This window comes from Cyprinodon variegatus, unplaced genomic scaffold, assembly GCF_000732505.1.
Source record: "Cyprinodon variegatus isolate N-32 unplaced genomic scaffold, C_variegatus-1.0 Scaffold559, whole genome shotgun sequence".
Taxonomy (NCBI): Eukaryota; Metazoa; Chordata; class Actinopteri; order Cyprinodontiformes; family Cyprinodontidae; genus Cyprinodon; species Cyprinodon variegatus.
The window spans coordinates 113,188-129,518 of record NW_015151012.1 but is presented as its reverse complement, the minus strand read 5'-3'; the positions used below and the strand labels follow the sequence as shown (position 1 = coordinate 129,518).

Genomic DNA, 16,331 nt, shown 5'->3' with positions numbered 1-16,331 from the left:
CTTTTATTCCCATAGTTCCCACAGAGGAGACTAAGCCTCGTTTGTCCTCCACGACGTCATGGAGCAGCGACAGCGAAGGAGCGGGGAGCCTCAGCCGGGGCACCCAGATCTACTTCTCCACCAAGGCCAGGCTGTCCTTCAGACACCAACTGGACAGCAACATCAACGCCGTGGACGCCACCTACTGAGATGATCAGATGACTGCAGAGGAGGCAGTCAGACCCCATTGCAGGATCAAAAGACCTGCAGACCACAAACCGTTGGTCGTCTTCAGCTTCAACCTGCAGTCTCTTGTGCATCTTTATCTCTGAGAGAACTCTAGAGGTTTCATTAAGTCTGAGGAGAACGGACTAATATGTCAGCTTAACTCTGGAAACAGTGGACTCATATGAACAGACTGATGAGAGAGCAGAAGATATGGTCGTTTACAGCTTCCTTCACCATTAAGTGCATTACTTTTTTTTTATGTTTTCTATTCTGCTTTATGTGTCGACATTTTGGGGGGAAAAAAATGCATGTTTTCACTTAACAGTAGATATTTTAGCATTTTGAGTAATTCCCTCTAAATCACAGAACTAACAATATTTAACTTTTTACAAGCTAATTGTGAAACACTACAAAATAATAAAAAAGTGCTTTTTTTAATGTCATTTCTTTTTGTAACAGAAAATAAACCTAGAGATCAGACATGGAAATATAGCTTCAACTTCTTTATGTGGTGTTATGAAATGAAGTAAACTGAGCCACACTTCATTTTTACTGTATATCTGCTGTTATTTAACCCCAACTCCTTTTCAATGAAATACTCTAATGCTAAGATCCTTTAATGTAATAGCTTACAATGAACTGACACTCTAATATGTGGAGATCATTTCTTCATCTATCACCTAAACTAATATGTTCTGATCTGTAGTACTCTAACAAGATTTATAATAAAATGTCTGTTTTATATATGAATAGTAAGGGTGGTGTGTTGCTTTCATAATGATATTCTAGCTCCAGGATCCATTTTAAACTTTTTTGTTTTTGTCTTTTTTTCCTGTCTGGAAATCCAGATGCAATATGTAAAACATTAACAGTGGTTTATAAGAGCAACGCCTGGTTTAGTCATTCAAATTAATTTTCTTTATAACTACACATTAATATTTGGGTATTATTCCTTAGAAAGTTGCATCTTGCCTACATTATTCTAGCAGAATATTTACTACTCTTGATATATAATTGTTAATTTAACCTGGATTTTTTTCCAGCTCGTCTCTAATTTAAAAATGCTAGTTAAAGTGAGGGCCATTCCAGAGGTTTAGTCCCATGTAATCCATTCTAAAACCAGCATTATTGTCCTGAGAGATCACTTAACTTTCATTAAGTCATGACTGCCTCAAAATGGCACCTTTTAAGGTAAATGGGTTATGTTCAGGAATGAGGCTGCATGGTGGTCCGGTTATCAGTGCTGCTTTGTTTGTACCACACCTTTTGTCAAAAGACCACCTAAGGTAAGACATAAGCTCCCATCTACCCTGCATGTTTGAGCAACAACTTTCAACGGATGGATCTTAAAGAACGACCCAGAGATTCAGACCTGCTATCAGAAGTCCACACCGTCCACAGTGAAGCCAGTTAATCCACATTGACAGACATGATGCTGAGGGACTAAATTAATTAAATTCAAAGTGAAATGTTTGAAGTCATCTAGCTTTAGATAATCCCTTCAGGTTCTGGTAATTCTACAGCTGGACAAGCCAAATGTCTTCTGGTGAAATGTCCACAATTATAAATAAAATGTCTTAATTAGTTATTGGGAGGGTTTTAAACTGAAGAACATTGGACTGTAAAGCATGGTGGTGGCAGCATTAAGCTGAGGGTGTGTTTTACTACTAGCAGATTTGGTGCATAGCATAGAGTGAATCCAAACTGATTAAGATCCAAAACTGCCATTATGGGTAAAGCTAGTTTTAGTTTCTGGAATGAAGATCTTAACACTATGTACAGGAAATGAAAGCATAATCTGCCAAATATGCAGCTGGAACCCTAAAAGAAGTTTGATCATGGCTACATAAACTGTATGGTCTTGGTGTAACTTGGTAAGGAATATGAAACCAATTATTAGCGTGTATCATTAAACCAGGAGCTGTTTGTATAATTTTCTCATTGGGTGGATTAGAGAAAACACACGTAAATTTAAACCTGTGCATCTAAACATAAAAAAAAGCATTACGTTCTAGTCAAAAGCCTGAAATAGAAAATAGAAATACCCTTTATTGCCTCACAGTGGGGAAATTCAGGTGTCAATGGAAAGTAAAGCATAAAGGAACACACAAGACTTCAGAAATCGTAAATGTGAAAATAGATTTTACTAGAAAGTAATCTATACAGTGAGGAAATTAACTATCTGAACACCCTGCTATTTTGCAAGTTCTACCACTTAGAAATCAGGAAGGGGTTTGTAATTGTCATAGGTGCATGTCCACTGGGAGACAGAAAATACCTATTTATAGCCGTATCATACAAAAACGTAGTTAAAAAAAAATCATATATTGTAATTTCTGGATTTGCCTTTTTTTCGATTGTATGTCTCCCAGTGTACATGCACCTACAATGACAGTTTCAGACCCCTCCATGATTTCTAAGTGGGGGAACTTGCTAAAAAGCAGGGTGTTCAAATACTTGTTTTCCTCACTGTAAATATTTATATATAGAAGAAAACACATCTACAAGAATGAAATGCTTGGGTTACATGGAACATTTTTACTCTCAGGTAGCAAAAAGTCTTCCCTTCATATTGCTTTAGTTCATTCTCAAGGAGAAAAAGAGAAAAATCACCTGGTTCCAAAAATATTAAAAAAAGTATTCACAGGTCTAAAAAACATCGGCGGATAAGCACACATATCTTCACTGCGTGTGCGGCTTGGAGATGACTCCATCTGGATATCGCTCTTTAAAACGGGCCACAACCTCAGGATCCAACAGATGAATGCCGTCAAGCTGGTTTCCCAGAGTAATCCTGCACAGAAAATGATTTTAGGATGATTTATATTTCTAAATTTCCTACTGACATCTCGACAAGCATTACTTAAAAAAAAAAACATTGAAGCAGCCCTCTGAAATCATATCAGAGCTTAGTGGGTTTAGATATCCATACTGATTTGTAATGGGTATGACATCATCTTATGGAAATGAAAACAATCACCCTACAGAAGGCTTAATGCAGAGTCGCAGAGAAAAAGATGCAGCAGGATAGTCCTATTTATGAGACGCATTGCAGCAAATCAAAACAGTACTCAATAGAATTTATGGGCCCCAAGTGCATGGAAACAAGCCTGCATGATACGGATGATGTCCTCAGTTCCATCATCTTCTAGGAGCCATCCTGACAGGGGGAGGGTACTGAACTTCAGTTCCTTTATGGTACCGACCGAAATGCTTCGGTGTTGCAGAGTATCAAAACATGCCTCGTCTTTCGTTGCCAAGTTTCAATGATTGGCTCTAAAGTTAATATGATTGCATCACTCAAGAAAAATACATACATGGTTATGCCTACAAATGGGATTCACAAGTATCTGTGTTGTGAGCCGGTTGCCAGCCTGGTCGAACTGCCTGATAATGCCACCAAGGTCAAAGGTGTGGCTTCACTTTAGAAAGATTGATGCGAATAGTTCGTAATGCAATGTGTGCAAAAAAGACGTTGTTGCTAAGGCTGGAAATACCACTAAGTTGATGAAGCACCTAATTGTGCACACAGGATCTATTTAAGAGCGGAAAGTTGCTCAGCGTTTGACTGCAAGAAGAGCAGCCAGCACAGCCATCCTCCTCTTAGCAGCCTGTGAGCAGTACAGACCCGGAGCGAAGGGATTAAAAATCTCCACCATCAGAATCGTCTTCAACAGGCAACTTTATGTTTGTTAATGTTACTGCTACTTAATAGGTGCACAAACTTGGCAACCAGGTATCTCTGCGTGCGAGCATCATTAACACCCTCAGAGCGCACATCTTCTACTGCTGGAGACACCATCAGTCAGGAGCGGGCTTGCTGAGAAAGCAGACATGTTTGATTTGGAAGAAAAACTGCTGAGTAAAAAGGTCCTCAATATGAAACAGTGAGCTTTAGTCACTGACTTTTTTCACTCGTTTTCAACTTTTCTTTTGCACTGAAAATATTTTTTATGTAAGAAAAGAGCTTAGAATAGTAAATTCTGAAATAAAAATAAAATTCAAGATTTTTACTTTAATATGTAATTTTCGTTTTATTAGAATTGATTAGAATTGTGGAGGAGTGGCAGCATAGTGGTTAGGGCATAGAGCTTGAAATCCTGAGGTTGTGAGTTTGAAACCCACGCCCACAGACTGCTACTCTCTGAGCAAGACCCTTAACCCCCAATTGCTCCCTAAGCACCCCACAATGGCAGCCCACTGCTCCCCAAGGGGATGAGTTAAATGCAGAGGTACATTTCACAATGTGAGATCAATAAAATTCAATTATTTATTTATAATATTATAAAACTGATATAAAAAGTATAGTTCCGGAACCGATATTGAAGTGAAGGTATTAGTATCGAACATTTTTGATTGATACTCAGCCCTAATCCTGACACCTAGAGGCAGTCAGGGTGTCCATCCATAGCTATGCCTCTCCAGAGCAAAACTCACCCATCAAACCGGTCACACTGAATAATGCTGCAACATGGCTTCCATCACAGCTCCTCCAGATCCTTTCACACCTCTCAACAGCAGAGTGTGAAACTTCCAACCTTCCAATTCCAGTGTTTATGCCAGCCGAGCTTTATGCAGTGAGGTAGTAGAGAGCGTCTGGCCCTCAGGTCGACCTCATGGAGTCTGTGTCTAATAGGTTGGTCTCATATATATTAACGCCTGTTGCAGGTCACTTTGCATTGCTCTAGCAGCCCTCATCCTGTTCCTCCATGCACTAAGGAGCAGATATCAGGCCTGTTGATAGGTTAAGGACCTTCAATGGTCCTGTCCAGCTGTCCTAGGTTAACTGAATCTCCTCCATGCTCTTGAAACAGTTATTGGAGACAGAGCAAACCTTCTGGTTTTGGCACGTATTGATGCACCATCCTGAAACCTTTCTGGGATCCAAGTGTCACTTCACAAATAGATTATAGAGGAACCAAAGTTGCAAACAAAGCTGATTCTGACCTCCTGAAAACAGTATTTAATCTTTATAAATGTAGTTTAGCATCGTTAGGTCATGCAATAGGTCCTGAAATGTTTTTGTCCTGAATTATCAGAGAGTTCGGGTTACCAGTTGGGCTGGACATTGTGAGGTCGGCCGAAGAGCTCGATCTTCCTCGTGCCGGGCGACAGCCGCTCTATCATGCCGTAGATCTCATCTGGTTTGTGGCTGGTGGAGCGGACCTGCGTCAGAGCGTGCAGACAGTTACAAGCTGAAAGGAATTAGAAATAACAACCCGTGTCTAAGGATGGGCGGTACTTTACTTCAGCCACAATGACGTCGCAGTCCAAACCGCGGTTGAACCCCTGAGTGTTTCCTTTAACGCCCACCTGAAGACATCCAAAAACATCACCAAGCTAGTTTTTAGGACATTTAATTTCAGGAGCTGTGTAAGGAAGGAACTCAAGGACTTTAGATATACCAGACAGTGCTCCTTTCCGTGGTTCAGCCAGTGACCCGTCCTGCCTGTGCGAATGATTCGCTGCAGCTGGTTGGTTTTCACCCAGATGATTTCATCCACGCGCTCATAGCTGAGGAAACACAACGGAGAAGGAAATAGGAAGGGAAAAAAGATCAGGGGGTGAAAGGGGGAGTCAAAAAACACCCTAAACATTACCTACCCCCAGAGGCTGAGACACTCCCGGCCCAGCTCCATGGCCCTGTGAGAGAACAACAACCATCACTATGTGCGTTTATGTTTACAATCAAAGGACAAAAGCCAGAAAAAAACAAAAAGAGTTTTACATTCAGTGAAATAGATTCTCTTAATCAGATGCCACTATTGTTTCTACATATCTTGTGTTTCTGGAACCTACAAACATCCATAGCTTCGTGTGAATAGATCTGCAAATCTAATAATCCAACAGACCTACTTTAACATGCAGGTTTCTACAAATTTCCAGACTCAAGTTTCTAGATTTTCTTCAGCGTTTTCTATCTGTCTGTTAGCAGGACTTTCTCCTAAAACATCACGCTTTAGGAATTTTTGAGGCACATTTCAAAAATATTTCACTGCACAATTTAAAGCCACAGATCCAGTTTAACTGGAATTTAAAGCTTCTTAGAACCAAAGCAGCAGTAAAATGTAAAGCGTGCATTCAGTCAGTAAAAGTAAACTCTAAACACTGATGAATTATAAAGCTAAAAGCAGGTTGAGCATGTGGATATGATAGAAATTGATGTAAAAACTACAGCATTTATGAATTATTTAAAACATATATTTTTCTTAGAAAATGAAAGAAAAAAAAAAGTATTTTCTATACTATCTGCCTAGGAACTTGATGCGTCAAAAATGTTATAACAATGTTACTTAATTTCTTTATGCAGCATTTTGTCTGCAATGGAGAGATTTAACTCACATCAGCATTACAAATGCTTAAAGGTGCAAAGATTGAAGGGAAATTTGTATCGATTTTTTTTAAACCTGCTAGGGCTGAAACAATTAATGGTTATTAATCGATTAATTAAATAATTGTCAACTAATTTAGTAATTGATCAATTGTTAAATGAAGAACAGAGACATTAAAACAGGCTTTTAACTGACAGAGAAACCCACTCAGAGCAGTAATTCTATTAATATTGTAAAAAAATATATAAAGATTTTGCATGCAAGATAAAAAAAATAAATTAAATGTTTTTAGCTGGCAATATGTTCTATCCAGAACTCCTCAAGTGGAAACATTTTAGTTTCAACTGGCACAATTTTGTAAAAAATGTTCTTTAAAACCTGTTGCTATCTGATTATTGATCGATAATGGAAAAATAATTAATAGATTAATCAAATTGCAAAATAATCATTAGTTGCAGCCCTAAAACCTGCTGATAGTTAACTAACTGACTAATACGGAGCCAACATAATGCATATAAAGCAGAGGGCTTTATGGTATAAAATCCACTTCCTCTATATAAACAGTTCTTAGCAGCTACTAACTTTTAATCCCTTTTTTTTAAAGTATTTTCCTTAACAGATTTATTTACCCGTTTTTGTTTGATTGGAGCTCATACTGTGTCATATTTAATGAGAGTGAATCAGCCCAAGTGGGGGTTAGATATACAATAATAGAGCAGCCCCATAAAATAGTGTTTCACTGCTATATGGTGAGCTATGTTCATCTACCTTCCAGTGACCCAGAGGAAGAGGAAACCATCATCCTGCAGGGCAGGAATGCTGAGTTTTATCATCTCGTCATCAGTGAGGGTGCCGTACGGCAGCTCCATGTGAATGTCCCAGGGAGGGTCAGCCATCACCACAGAAAACTTCCCCAGGATGGACATGTCAAGGTAGCGGATATCGCAGCAGATCCACTGGGGATTAAACAGCGGTTTTACTCCTTTTAGACAGAATCCATGACCCCCCCTGTTCAGAAGCCGTTACCCTTGTTGCCCACCTGCGAAGGGAAGAGTTTGCCCACGGTGCTATCTGCGTCTTCAGCATGGAGGCCGATCTCCGGGGTCCCCGCCTGCGGCCCCATCAGGCTGCTCTCTGCCTCTGGGGGGCTGTCGATCTCATAATGCACGTATTTACAGGTGTCCATGTGGAAGCAGGTGTTGAGGAAGGAGCAGTCGCCCAGACTCTCATCTGTGTGCTTGTTGATGATGCGGCTGAATAAAAATTGTTAAAGTTGGAAACGGTGAGTTGATAAAGCATTTCATCCTGAAAATCTTTGCTTAACAACTTTCTCACAGCGGTGAGAACAAATCTTAACCTATTAAAGGTGTTTTTTTTGGTCACAGTTTAATGTTTTAGAACAAATTCAGTGTGATTGGAGATTGAAAACCTGAGCAGATTTAAAAACAAATCTTTGTGGATCGTTTCAATGACTAGCAGAAAAAAAGATGTCCAGTAATATCCGGATTAATAGACGTCCAATTAGAATCAAAGCGCAATTTGATGTCTATTATTGTGTTTTAACATCCTACTAATTCCTGCTATTTGCCTTATACCTTTACCCCTTAGTGCAAATGCAGACCTCATTTTAAATTATTCAGAATCAGAATGACAAAGATGAGCCTAATTATGCTGGTAAACCTGAAAAAATACAATGTCTCAGCATAAATTTAATTAAATTTACAGATTTTTTTTTTTATTAAGCACACATTTAGCTGATTACTACTGCATAAACATTAGCAGGTTCTATATATTTTACATATATAAAGAAGTAATTTGTTAAAAGGCACATATTAATAAATAAATAAATAATCTGAAGTATCACCTAATTTTACTGTATTTTCATTTTGACAATCAGATATGATTCAAGAACATGTTCTTCTCTGTGTATTAGGCTCAGTTTACGAAGTTTAGAGTGTCAGCGACTTTGTTCAGCTCATCGCTGTTACAGGAAGACACTTTTTAAAACATTTGTTTTTTGACCCAGGAAGTGATTGAAACATGGGGGAGAAATTTTTACCAAACTCCTGGTTGGAAAAAATATATAACTGTATGCTGTCAATAAAGAAATAAAGGAAAAAAAATCATTTTCTCTCCAAACAACTTACTGGTTTTCATCAACTGCACTGCACTGAATAAAAGTGTCTGACTGACTTCTATTGTACATTTTCCAGGATGATTTAACTACTGATTTATTAATTTTTTTTTGCATCGACTTCAGGCTTTTTTTTTTCTTCCAAATCCTAAAATTAAGATTTCAATCCAACTAGATATATTTATCCTCAGGTATTTGTCAGGAAAAGAAGTCAACCCTGTCATGAACAGAGTTAAAAGCTAAAAACAGTGATTATAGCACCATCTTCTGACTAAAATAATGTTACTCTAAACTTAAATCATAGAAGCTCAAAGGATGGAGAAGTGTTTACATTTTGTAAATGTCACTGCGCAGTACAGGATAATTTAGCATTTAACCAATCAGATGTTGCCTTCTGCAAATTAAGTTAAAAAGTCGATAAACTAAGTTAAACAGTGAAGAAAAAAAATTATGATTCTGTATTAGCAATAGATAAAAGATTATTTCTTTCTCTCTGTGTTTTTCATGAAGACCTTATAAAAAGCACTTTCTGTGTTTGTTTTTAAAATATTGGAGCAAGTGACATGTCTGGTAATTAAATTGACACCGATCTTTGCTATAAAATATGTGTGTATATATACTAGTAATACTGTCTTATTCTGTTCTCCAATTTTTTCCAAAGTATTTCACTGAGTTCTCTATAAAGGGTTAAAATCCTTACCGGAAGTGGAGCTTAGTGCACGGCTGAGGACTGTCCCCGGAGCGGAAACACTCCTCTTTGGTCCCGTAATCGCAGAACTCCTGGACCTGAGCTCTTCCTCGAGACCTGAACTTTTCCACTATAGATTGCTCCTTGGCTGTGCTGGCATTAAGGAGCTCCAGAATCTCTTGACTCATCTTAAAGAATAATAAATACATACATTAGACTCCTATATCCACTCCTCCGCTGATTAAAGTGTTAGGTGAAATATTCAAAACAAGTATTATAACCTTCTTGCTTTGCTGCTCCTTGGTGGACTGCTGGTTAAGGAGACTCTCAATCTCCATGTCCAAATGAGACGACTGGCTCTTACTGCTGCGACCCTTCTTCTCAGCTCCGCTCCCTGAAGAAGAAGATCCCGCCAGCTGCGAGGAGGAGGCCGGCGTCAGGGAGGAGGAGGAGGACATGTGTGGAGGCGATGCAGAGCTTTGCAGTTTAGGTGAAAAGCCACCGAGGGTCTGGTCTTCAGCTTTTCTCTTGGCTCCAGCTCTCTGGGCTCCAGACACCGAACCAATCATGGCCCAAAGCTTTGTGTGATCCACAGCTACGACGACCGTAGCGGGAGGAGAGGAAGTCGTAGAAGAAGAAGAGATGGAGGTAGGCTGTCGGACCTCAATGAGCTCCTGTGCAGAGAACTTGAGAAGCAGGCTCTGGATGCATCCATGAGTAACAGCACCTTCAGCCTGTGACGACGAACATGGACACTAGATAAAGAAAAAACTACACAGTCCATGGCCTTATTTTTCATACGTGTAGGGAGACTTACACTGTTGAGCTGGTTTGTAATGGCCAGTGAGTCCGTTGGCAGTGTGAGGCTCAGATCAGAGAGATATCCCAGCAGCCTCTTCTCCAGTTCTGGGTCTGGTGGTTTCTCTGTCTCCTCCTGAGAAGTAGAAGGAGTTGATGGAGCTGGGCTGTCGCTCCTGGCTGTGGAGCCATCAGTGGTTACCCCGCCATCTGCATAGACAGTAAAGTTCATGAAATCTGTCTGTTGCATTTCTGCAAACGGTGCACACACAGGGCTCCTTCACATCTATCATGTCAATATTCTACGGTTTTAATTCTAATGATATTTAATGTTTAGTTATTGATAGTGACTATATTTAGATGGATTTACTCTTTTAAAGCAAAGTAGACATATTTTGTATTGTTTTGGCTTAATTTTTGCTCCGAGTTAGTTGTTCTTCCATAGACAGCATCTTTTAGAGTCTATCTACTCGAGTCAAGGATTGATCAGATTATTCTTCAGTCCTAATATGATCAAAAGGATTTTACAAAAATAGTTTAAAGGTGGATAAACTGATTGAAAATGTCATTATTTATATGGAATATAAAATATTTTCTGTTTAGTTTTCAAATATATCATCTCTAATAAATGTTAGATCCTAATAATACCATATGCAATGGCCTGATTTGCCATTGGACCTTTATATCAAATTTAACATCTAAATATGATAACAGGCATCAAACCATTATATGCTAAACAGAACTTATACTCAAATATTAATATAAATCTGAAAGCTTCACGCATTATAATTAAGTATCCAGTTTATCAACCCTCCAGACCACTCAGGTCTTCTGGCTCCAGCCTGCTCTGCATACCTAGAACCAGAACTAAACAGGGAGAAGCAGCATTTAGTTCCTATGCTTCATTTATCTGGAACAAACTTCCAGAAAACTGTAAAAGTGCGGAAAGCCTGAGTTCCTTTAAATCAAGACTAAAAACACATTTGTTTAGGATTGCCTTTGACTGTTCTAGTTAAACAGATCAACTGAAACATCATTGGTTCAACTTTTTTTATTTTCTTTAGTCCAACAGTTTTTAATGTTCTTTTTTGTTTCTGCATTTTTTATTTATTTATTTTTTTCCTACTTGCTTCGATTCTGTTTTATTTTTCTATATTTTAATCATGTAAAGCACTTTGCATTGTCTTTGTACTGAATTGTGCTATACAAATAAATTTGCCTTGCCTTGTCTTGTCTTACTATAGTAAACTCATAATGACATAAAAGGTTTTCTGGATTCCTGTTGATTTCGTCATCGCTTTCTTTTTAAGGTGTAACATTTTGTGCGTGTTTTTAATGTGCCGTTATGCTTCGAGAGATGAGGGAGGCCCCTGTAATCTAAAGCAACAATTGAACTTAAAGGTTTAATACCTTTACAGCTTATTTGTTTTTTATTCATTCAATTCATTAATAATCAGAACAGTAACAATGACCACAGGCTGCAGCCGCCGCACCTACCCGCCCCGGAGAGCTGCGCCGGGTCCTTCCGCCTCCGCTGCAGTCTTTCCCGCAGCGAGTCCAGCTGCTTCTTGTGAGCCTGGATGTTGCTCCACGTATCCGACATGATGCGCTCGATTAAGGAGCAGTTATAGTATAAAAAAGGGGTAACACCGATTCAAAACACAAGCTGAAAACAAACCGCGCTCCCAAAGAGTACGCGTGGAGCACCTGGGTTAAGCGTCCGACTGAAAATAAGGTCGAGATTAAGCGTTCCGCTGGCGTGTCCAGAGCAATAAATAAAATATTACATGCAAATCTACTCATAAAAAAAACACAGTAAATAGAATCTAAACGTATTTTTAGTGTTCTGCCACCTGATGGTTGTTAGGAGTTGCTTATTCTGGATATCGATATGTTTATTATTAGAAGGGTGTTGGCTTTGGACTGACCCTTTATTCTTTCCTGTGGAGTGACCATCATGAGTTTAACCTGAGCTGTGAAATTCTGCACCAGCGAGGTAGGCTTCAGTCTTTTTGTATTTTTTCTATTTTTGGATTACAATCACAAATATCGTTGGTTTCCATCGTGTTTAATTTTTAATTTTCCGAATTTTATTTTATCAACTAATTTTTGTTGAAGATATATATTTTTTATGTTTTCAAAATAAATACATATTTTTGAAGAATATAACACTCAAGGCCCATATAGTGAAAATGATTGACCACTGAAGAGTATTATGTCGGATGAAAACAGTAGAACATGTATTATTAGAATGTAATAAGTATTCACAGAAATAAAGAAAAACAGGATTTTCAATGATGAACCTTTTAGGAAGTAAATCAAATTTTGCTATAAATCAGTTAATCTGATTTTTTTTTTTAAACACTGGATTATTTAATCGTATTTAAAGTAAGAATATAAGTGTGTGTATACTAATTTATATGTGAGTTTGTGTGGATATTGATTGATAGATAACAAGCAGATTCGTTCATACCATTGAGGTATGAATTAATAACTTCCCTCTGACATCATGGATGACCTCACTCCAGTCTGGTAGGTGGCGGTAAATGCACCTTAAGTTTGTTGCCATCCGCCAATACAAAACATGAGAAGAAGAAGAGTATTACGTCGGAAGGAATTACGTGCGTACATCTTCGACTTCCGGTGTCCCAAAAATTAAAAGCCCGTTTCCTTTGTTGGTGAACTCACTCTCCTGGTTCTGCAATTAAAATAATGATTATGACTGTCAATAGGGATGGTAAAATGCTTTAAATGTAAACTTATATAAAGATACGTAACAACATTTCATTTCGTTGTCGTCTGGCTCCCCTGGACCTGTTTTTCACCTCAAACAGTAGCAAAGATGGCGGAGAAAGAGGAGAGTAGTCAAGCTGGGGAAAACAAAACTGAGCTGCAGATCATTAAGGTAAGTCAAACTCTATAAACATCCTTCAGTTTTTCATAAACACGCAGAACCTCTCTCCTTTTTGTTATGTCGATTCACAGTTTGCTTTTCTTAAGGTAGACCTGCACCTACAGCTAAATGCTGAGACAAAAGGTAGCTCAAATTACATTCCTGACAATAAATGCATTTAGATATCTACTAACATAAAATCTTGGGTTGACTATATGTACAATCTGCTTATACAACGTTGACAATAACGACATAAAGGGTCGTTCATGAGGTAATCTAAGTTTTTTTCATTAGGAAGCTCCATCAAACAGCAAGTCACTGGTTTTATCCTGTAAACAGAGGAAAGAAACAACACATTGCCTGATTTTCTTCCTGTTAACATTTCTGTGGGTGCATTAAAATGTCTGGTTGTAAAAGGCTTTATGTTTTTCTCCACATCTTGTGTCACTATAGTGTTAATTTATGCTTATTTAAAGAATGAGAAATGCTAATTTGCTTATTAAATATTAGTTAACAAAACAAACATTGAAACAAAACAATATTCAGGTTGCTATTTAACTGTTAACAGAAAGGTCAGCATTTAGAAATGTGTTCCTTCCTGTCATTTTAGTTCATTGCTTTGCCTCATTGACCTGGGTGTCTCTCATCACTTACATCCCAGGAGCTGGTGGATGAACTGTATCAGTTCAAAGATTGCTATTTTGAGACCCATGGCGTGGAGGAGGCTGGACGGAAACCCGATGACGTCAAACAGAAGATGGAGGAGATACTGAAGAAGCTGGAGGAGAAAGAAGGTAGGTGCTGTCTTCCAGGAATAAACAAAAAGTATAATATTTTAATGTGAGACATGACAATTCTTTCCTGCTCACTCGTTTGGGTCTACAGACAGCTTAAAAAACAAAGTAGAGTTTCTGATGCAGAAAGGCCGGTGTCTGAACGTGGCGCCGGACTACAGTGCTGCAGCAGAGGAGTGCTTGTCCCGAGCTGTAAAGCTGGATCCCTGCCTGGTGGAGGCCTGGAACATACTGGGGGACCAGTACTGGAAGAAGGGAGACCTTATTGCTTCTAAGAACTGCTTAACTGGTGCCCTGCAGCAGGTATGTGAGCCACAGAGGGAGCAGGGATAATTTTCTTTGTGGTCTTTTAATTACTCTTTTATTTCTATATTTATCTGTTTTAGGAGAAGAATAAGGTATCTCTACGCAACCTCTCCATGGTGCTGAGGCAGCTGCCAGCAGCTAATAATGATGAACATGGTAAGCGTGTGCTGGAGAGTGTGGACTTGGCCCGGGAAGCTGTGCAGCTGGATGTCAGTGACGGGACTTCATGGTGTGAGTAGAATTATAAAGAAACTCTTAAAGGTTTGAACATAGTCTTCTTAAAGTAAGCCTTTTTAAATAAGTTTCTTCCTCATCTTTTGCAGTTGTTCTTGGAAATGCCTATTTGTCTCTGTTTTTCACCTGCGGACAGAATCCACAATTCTCCCAACAAGCTCTAAGCGCCTATGCAAAATCTGTAAGCTCACGATTTCATATTCTCGTTTTTCAGACTGAATGCGCACGCCAACACTTTTTGTTTTGTTTTTTGCCACAGGCCGAAGACAAGATTGCATCCAGCACCCCAGATCTGCACTTTAACAGAGCCAACCTGTTTTACTACGAGGAGATGTTCGGATGCGCGCTGGAAGGCTACAGCCGAGCGGCAGCGTTGGACCCAAACTGGGAGGAGCCGAGGGAGAAGGAGAAGCAGTTGCTGGAGTATCTGGAAAAAGTGTCAGAACTCATCCAGAACAAGGTTTGCAGTTGTTCCTCTGTCTGTTTTATTTTATGTTTTTACATAACATTGAAAGAAAGCCTTGTAATTTGCTCAGCATTTAGTTATCACAAGGTTTCTAAAAGCGTAACTAATAAAATGTGCATTAATCAATCCAGCAATCCTCTGGGTTTTGGTGATTTTTATTTCCTGAAATCAAAAGTACCAAATATCTTGTTTCCTATTAATAGGGTTTAATGTTTAAAGCTATTTTTAACCACTAGGTGGCAGCAGAGTGCTACATAACTGTTTTTCGCTGCCCTCTTCACCCTGGACCTTGGTGTGTGTTTTTCTAGGGCAAGGTGAAAACACGTCGGCTGAGGACGATGTTGTCAAGCCTCAACACGTCTGCTCTGGGCCCCTGCTCGTCCCCGCAGTTCCGCTCCCCTTCTGGCCGTGTGGGCAGCCTGGAGCCGCGTTCCCTCTCCTCCCTCCCACACGGCCATAACGCTGGAGTGGCCGCCATGGGGAAGGTGGTGTTCAGCCTTGCCTCTCAGGGTCGCATGGCCTTGTAAGTGAAGCTAATTTCAAACTCTGCCTTTTTATTTATTTATTTTTTTAAGCCTATGGTGCAAACATTTCTCTACAGGAGCAGTGAATCTGTGCATCTCCTCCATTGCTAATCTTGATTTAAAAGTTTATTATGTTTGAATCCTTTGCCTGCTGTTTAGTTACCATGGAAACATAGTTTTTAAACTTGCACTAACAAAACAAGTCGAAACAAGACTGATATACATGAATTCCCCTCCATCTTTGTCACATTTATCCTTCTATTTTTGCCAACGTCTTTTTCTGTTCCTCAGTACGTTTGGCATGGTGGACAGTGATGAGACATGTATAGTAGTGATGGTGTACAACACGGCAGACACCTGGGGCGTCCTGATCGGAGACACTGTGGTCATCCCTGAACCCAACGTCAAGCGTCACAGCATCACACATAAAGACAAGGTCGGTGTGACCCATGTTGTATTTCTAGCTTCACGTTGGTGTCCGTGGGTCTAACCTCTTCCTGTCGTCTTTCCCGCAGTCCTATGACTTTAAAAGCATACGGGTGGACTCTCCCCTGCTCCTCATCGTCAACGGCAAGAAGCAGAACGTCCAAAGTCAGATCCCTGTGTCTGTCAGCTATGAGAACCGCCAAAAACTTAAGGAAACGCACTGAAATGTTTTTTTTTACCTGGAGTTTAACAGTTGTTTGTTTAGGTTTTTAAAATTTTCTGAATCCTGTGCCTGGTTCAAACATTTTTTTATTATTATTAATATTATTTCTTGTTTTTGTTTATATCCATGATGGTCCTGTTTTGTTAATTTACAACATTTTCTCATGAGTCAGCTTTTAGTGTTAAGCCCTGAATTCTGTTTACTTGGGAAAAATAAATAACATTTTCTGTGAACCTTTTTGTTTGTGTCATCTCTCGGGAAAAGAAAAAAAAAAAAACTCAAAGAGGAATCATTGCAAAGCCACAT

The 16,331-nt window shown here is 39.1% G+C and overlaps 2 protein-coding genes across 4 annotated transcripts; one reads left to right on the top strand and one right to left on the bottom strand.

The window, feature by feature from the left end:
• Positions 1–2,258: 2,258 nt before the first annotated feature.
• On the bottom strand, positions 2,259–11,872 carry mettl3 (methyltransferase like 3). Its single transcript, XM_015391751.1, has 11 exons — positions 11,657–11,872; positions 10,179–10,369; positions 9,643–10,095; positions 9,374–9,549; positions 7,579–7,792; positions 7,308–7,495; positions 5,812–5,850; positions 5,613–5,721; positions 5,455–5,520; positions 5,261–5,373; positions 2,259–3,001 (listed from the first exon to the last, which is right to left on the bottom strand). The coding sequence occupies exons 1-11, from the start codon at positions 11,760–11,762 to the stop codon at positions 2,890–2,892; spliced, it is 1,767 nt and encodes a 588-aa protein (XP_015247237.1). The 5' UTR covers positions 11,763–11,872; the 3' UTR covers positions 2,259–2,889.
• Positions 11,873–12,802: 930 nt separating this feature from the next.
• Positions 12,803–16,246, top strand: ttc5 (tetratricopeptide repeat domain 5). 3 transcript variants are annotated; one of them, XM_015391758.1, is made up of 10 exons: positions 12,960–13,064; positions 13,164–13,196; positions 13,714–13,846; positions 13,938–14,149; positions 14,233–14,383; positions 14,476–14,567; positions 14,646–14,846; positions 15,161–15,375; positions 15,668–15,812; positions 15,892–16,047. In XM_015391758.1, the coding sequence occupies exons 2-10, from the start codon at positions 13,182–13,184 to the stop codon at positions 16,024–16,026; spliced, it is 1,299 nt and encodes a 432-aa protein (XP_015247244.1). In that variant the 5' UTR covers positions 12,960–13,064; positions 13,164–13,181; the 3' UTR covers positions 16,027–16,047. The 3 variants fall into 3 exon arrangements, with proteins under 3 accessions (XP_015247243.1, XP_015247246.1, XP_015247244.1); XM_015391757.1 differs by lacking the exon at positions 13,164–13,196 and having other exon boundaries at positions 12,803–13,064; positions 15,892–16,246; XM_015391760.1 differs by lacking the exon at positions 13,164–13,196 and having other exon boundaries at positions 12,938–13,064; positions 13,663–13,846.
• Positions 16,247–16,331: the final 85 nt, after the last annotated feature.

What these genes read in the sequence shown, in the direction of transcription:
- mettl3 (XM_015391751.1), bottom strand. Translation starts at nt 11,762, where the DNA reads ATGTCGGATACGTGGAGCAACATCCAGGCTCACAAGAAGCAGCTGGAC. An exon ending in AGGAGCAGCAAAGCAAGAAG is followed by an intron (nt 9,550 to 9,642) that starts GTTATAATACTT and finishes TTATTCTTTAAG; the next exon opens with ATGAGTCAAGAGATTCTGGA. An exon ending in GAGTGTCTCAGCCTCTGGGG is followed by an intron (nt 5,722 to 5,811) that starts GTAGGTAATGTT and finishes GTGTTTCCTCAG; the next exon opens with CTATGAGCGCGTGGATGAAA.
- ttc5 (XM_015391757.1), top strand. Translation starts at nt 13,002, where the DNA reads ATGGCGGAGAAAGAGGAGAGTAGTCAAGCTGGGGAAAACAAAACTGAG. An exon ending in CTGAGCTGCAGATCATTAAG is followed by an intron (nt 13,065 to 13,713) that starts GTAAGTCAAACT and finishes CTTACATCCCAG; the next exon opens with GAGCTGGTGGATGAACTGTA. An exon ending in TAAGCGCCTATGCAAAATCT is followed by an intron (nt 14,568 to 14,645) that starts GTAAGCTCACGA and finishes TTTTTGCCACAG; the next exon opens with GCCGAAGACAAGATTGCATC.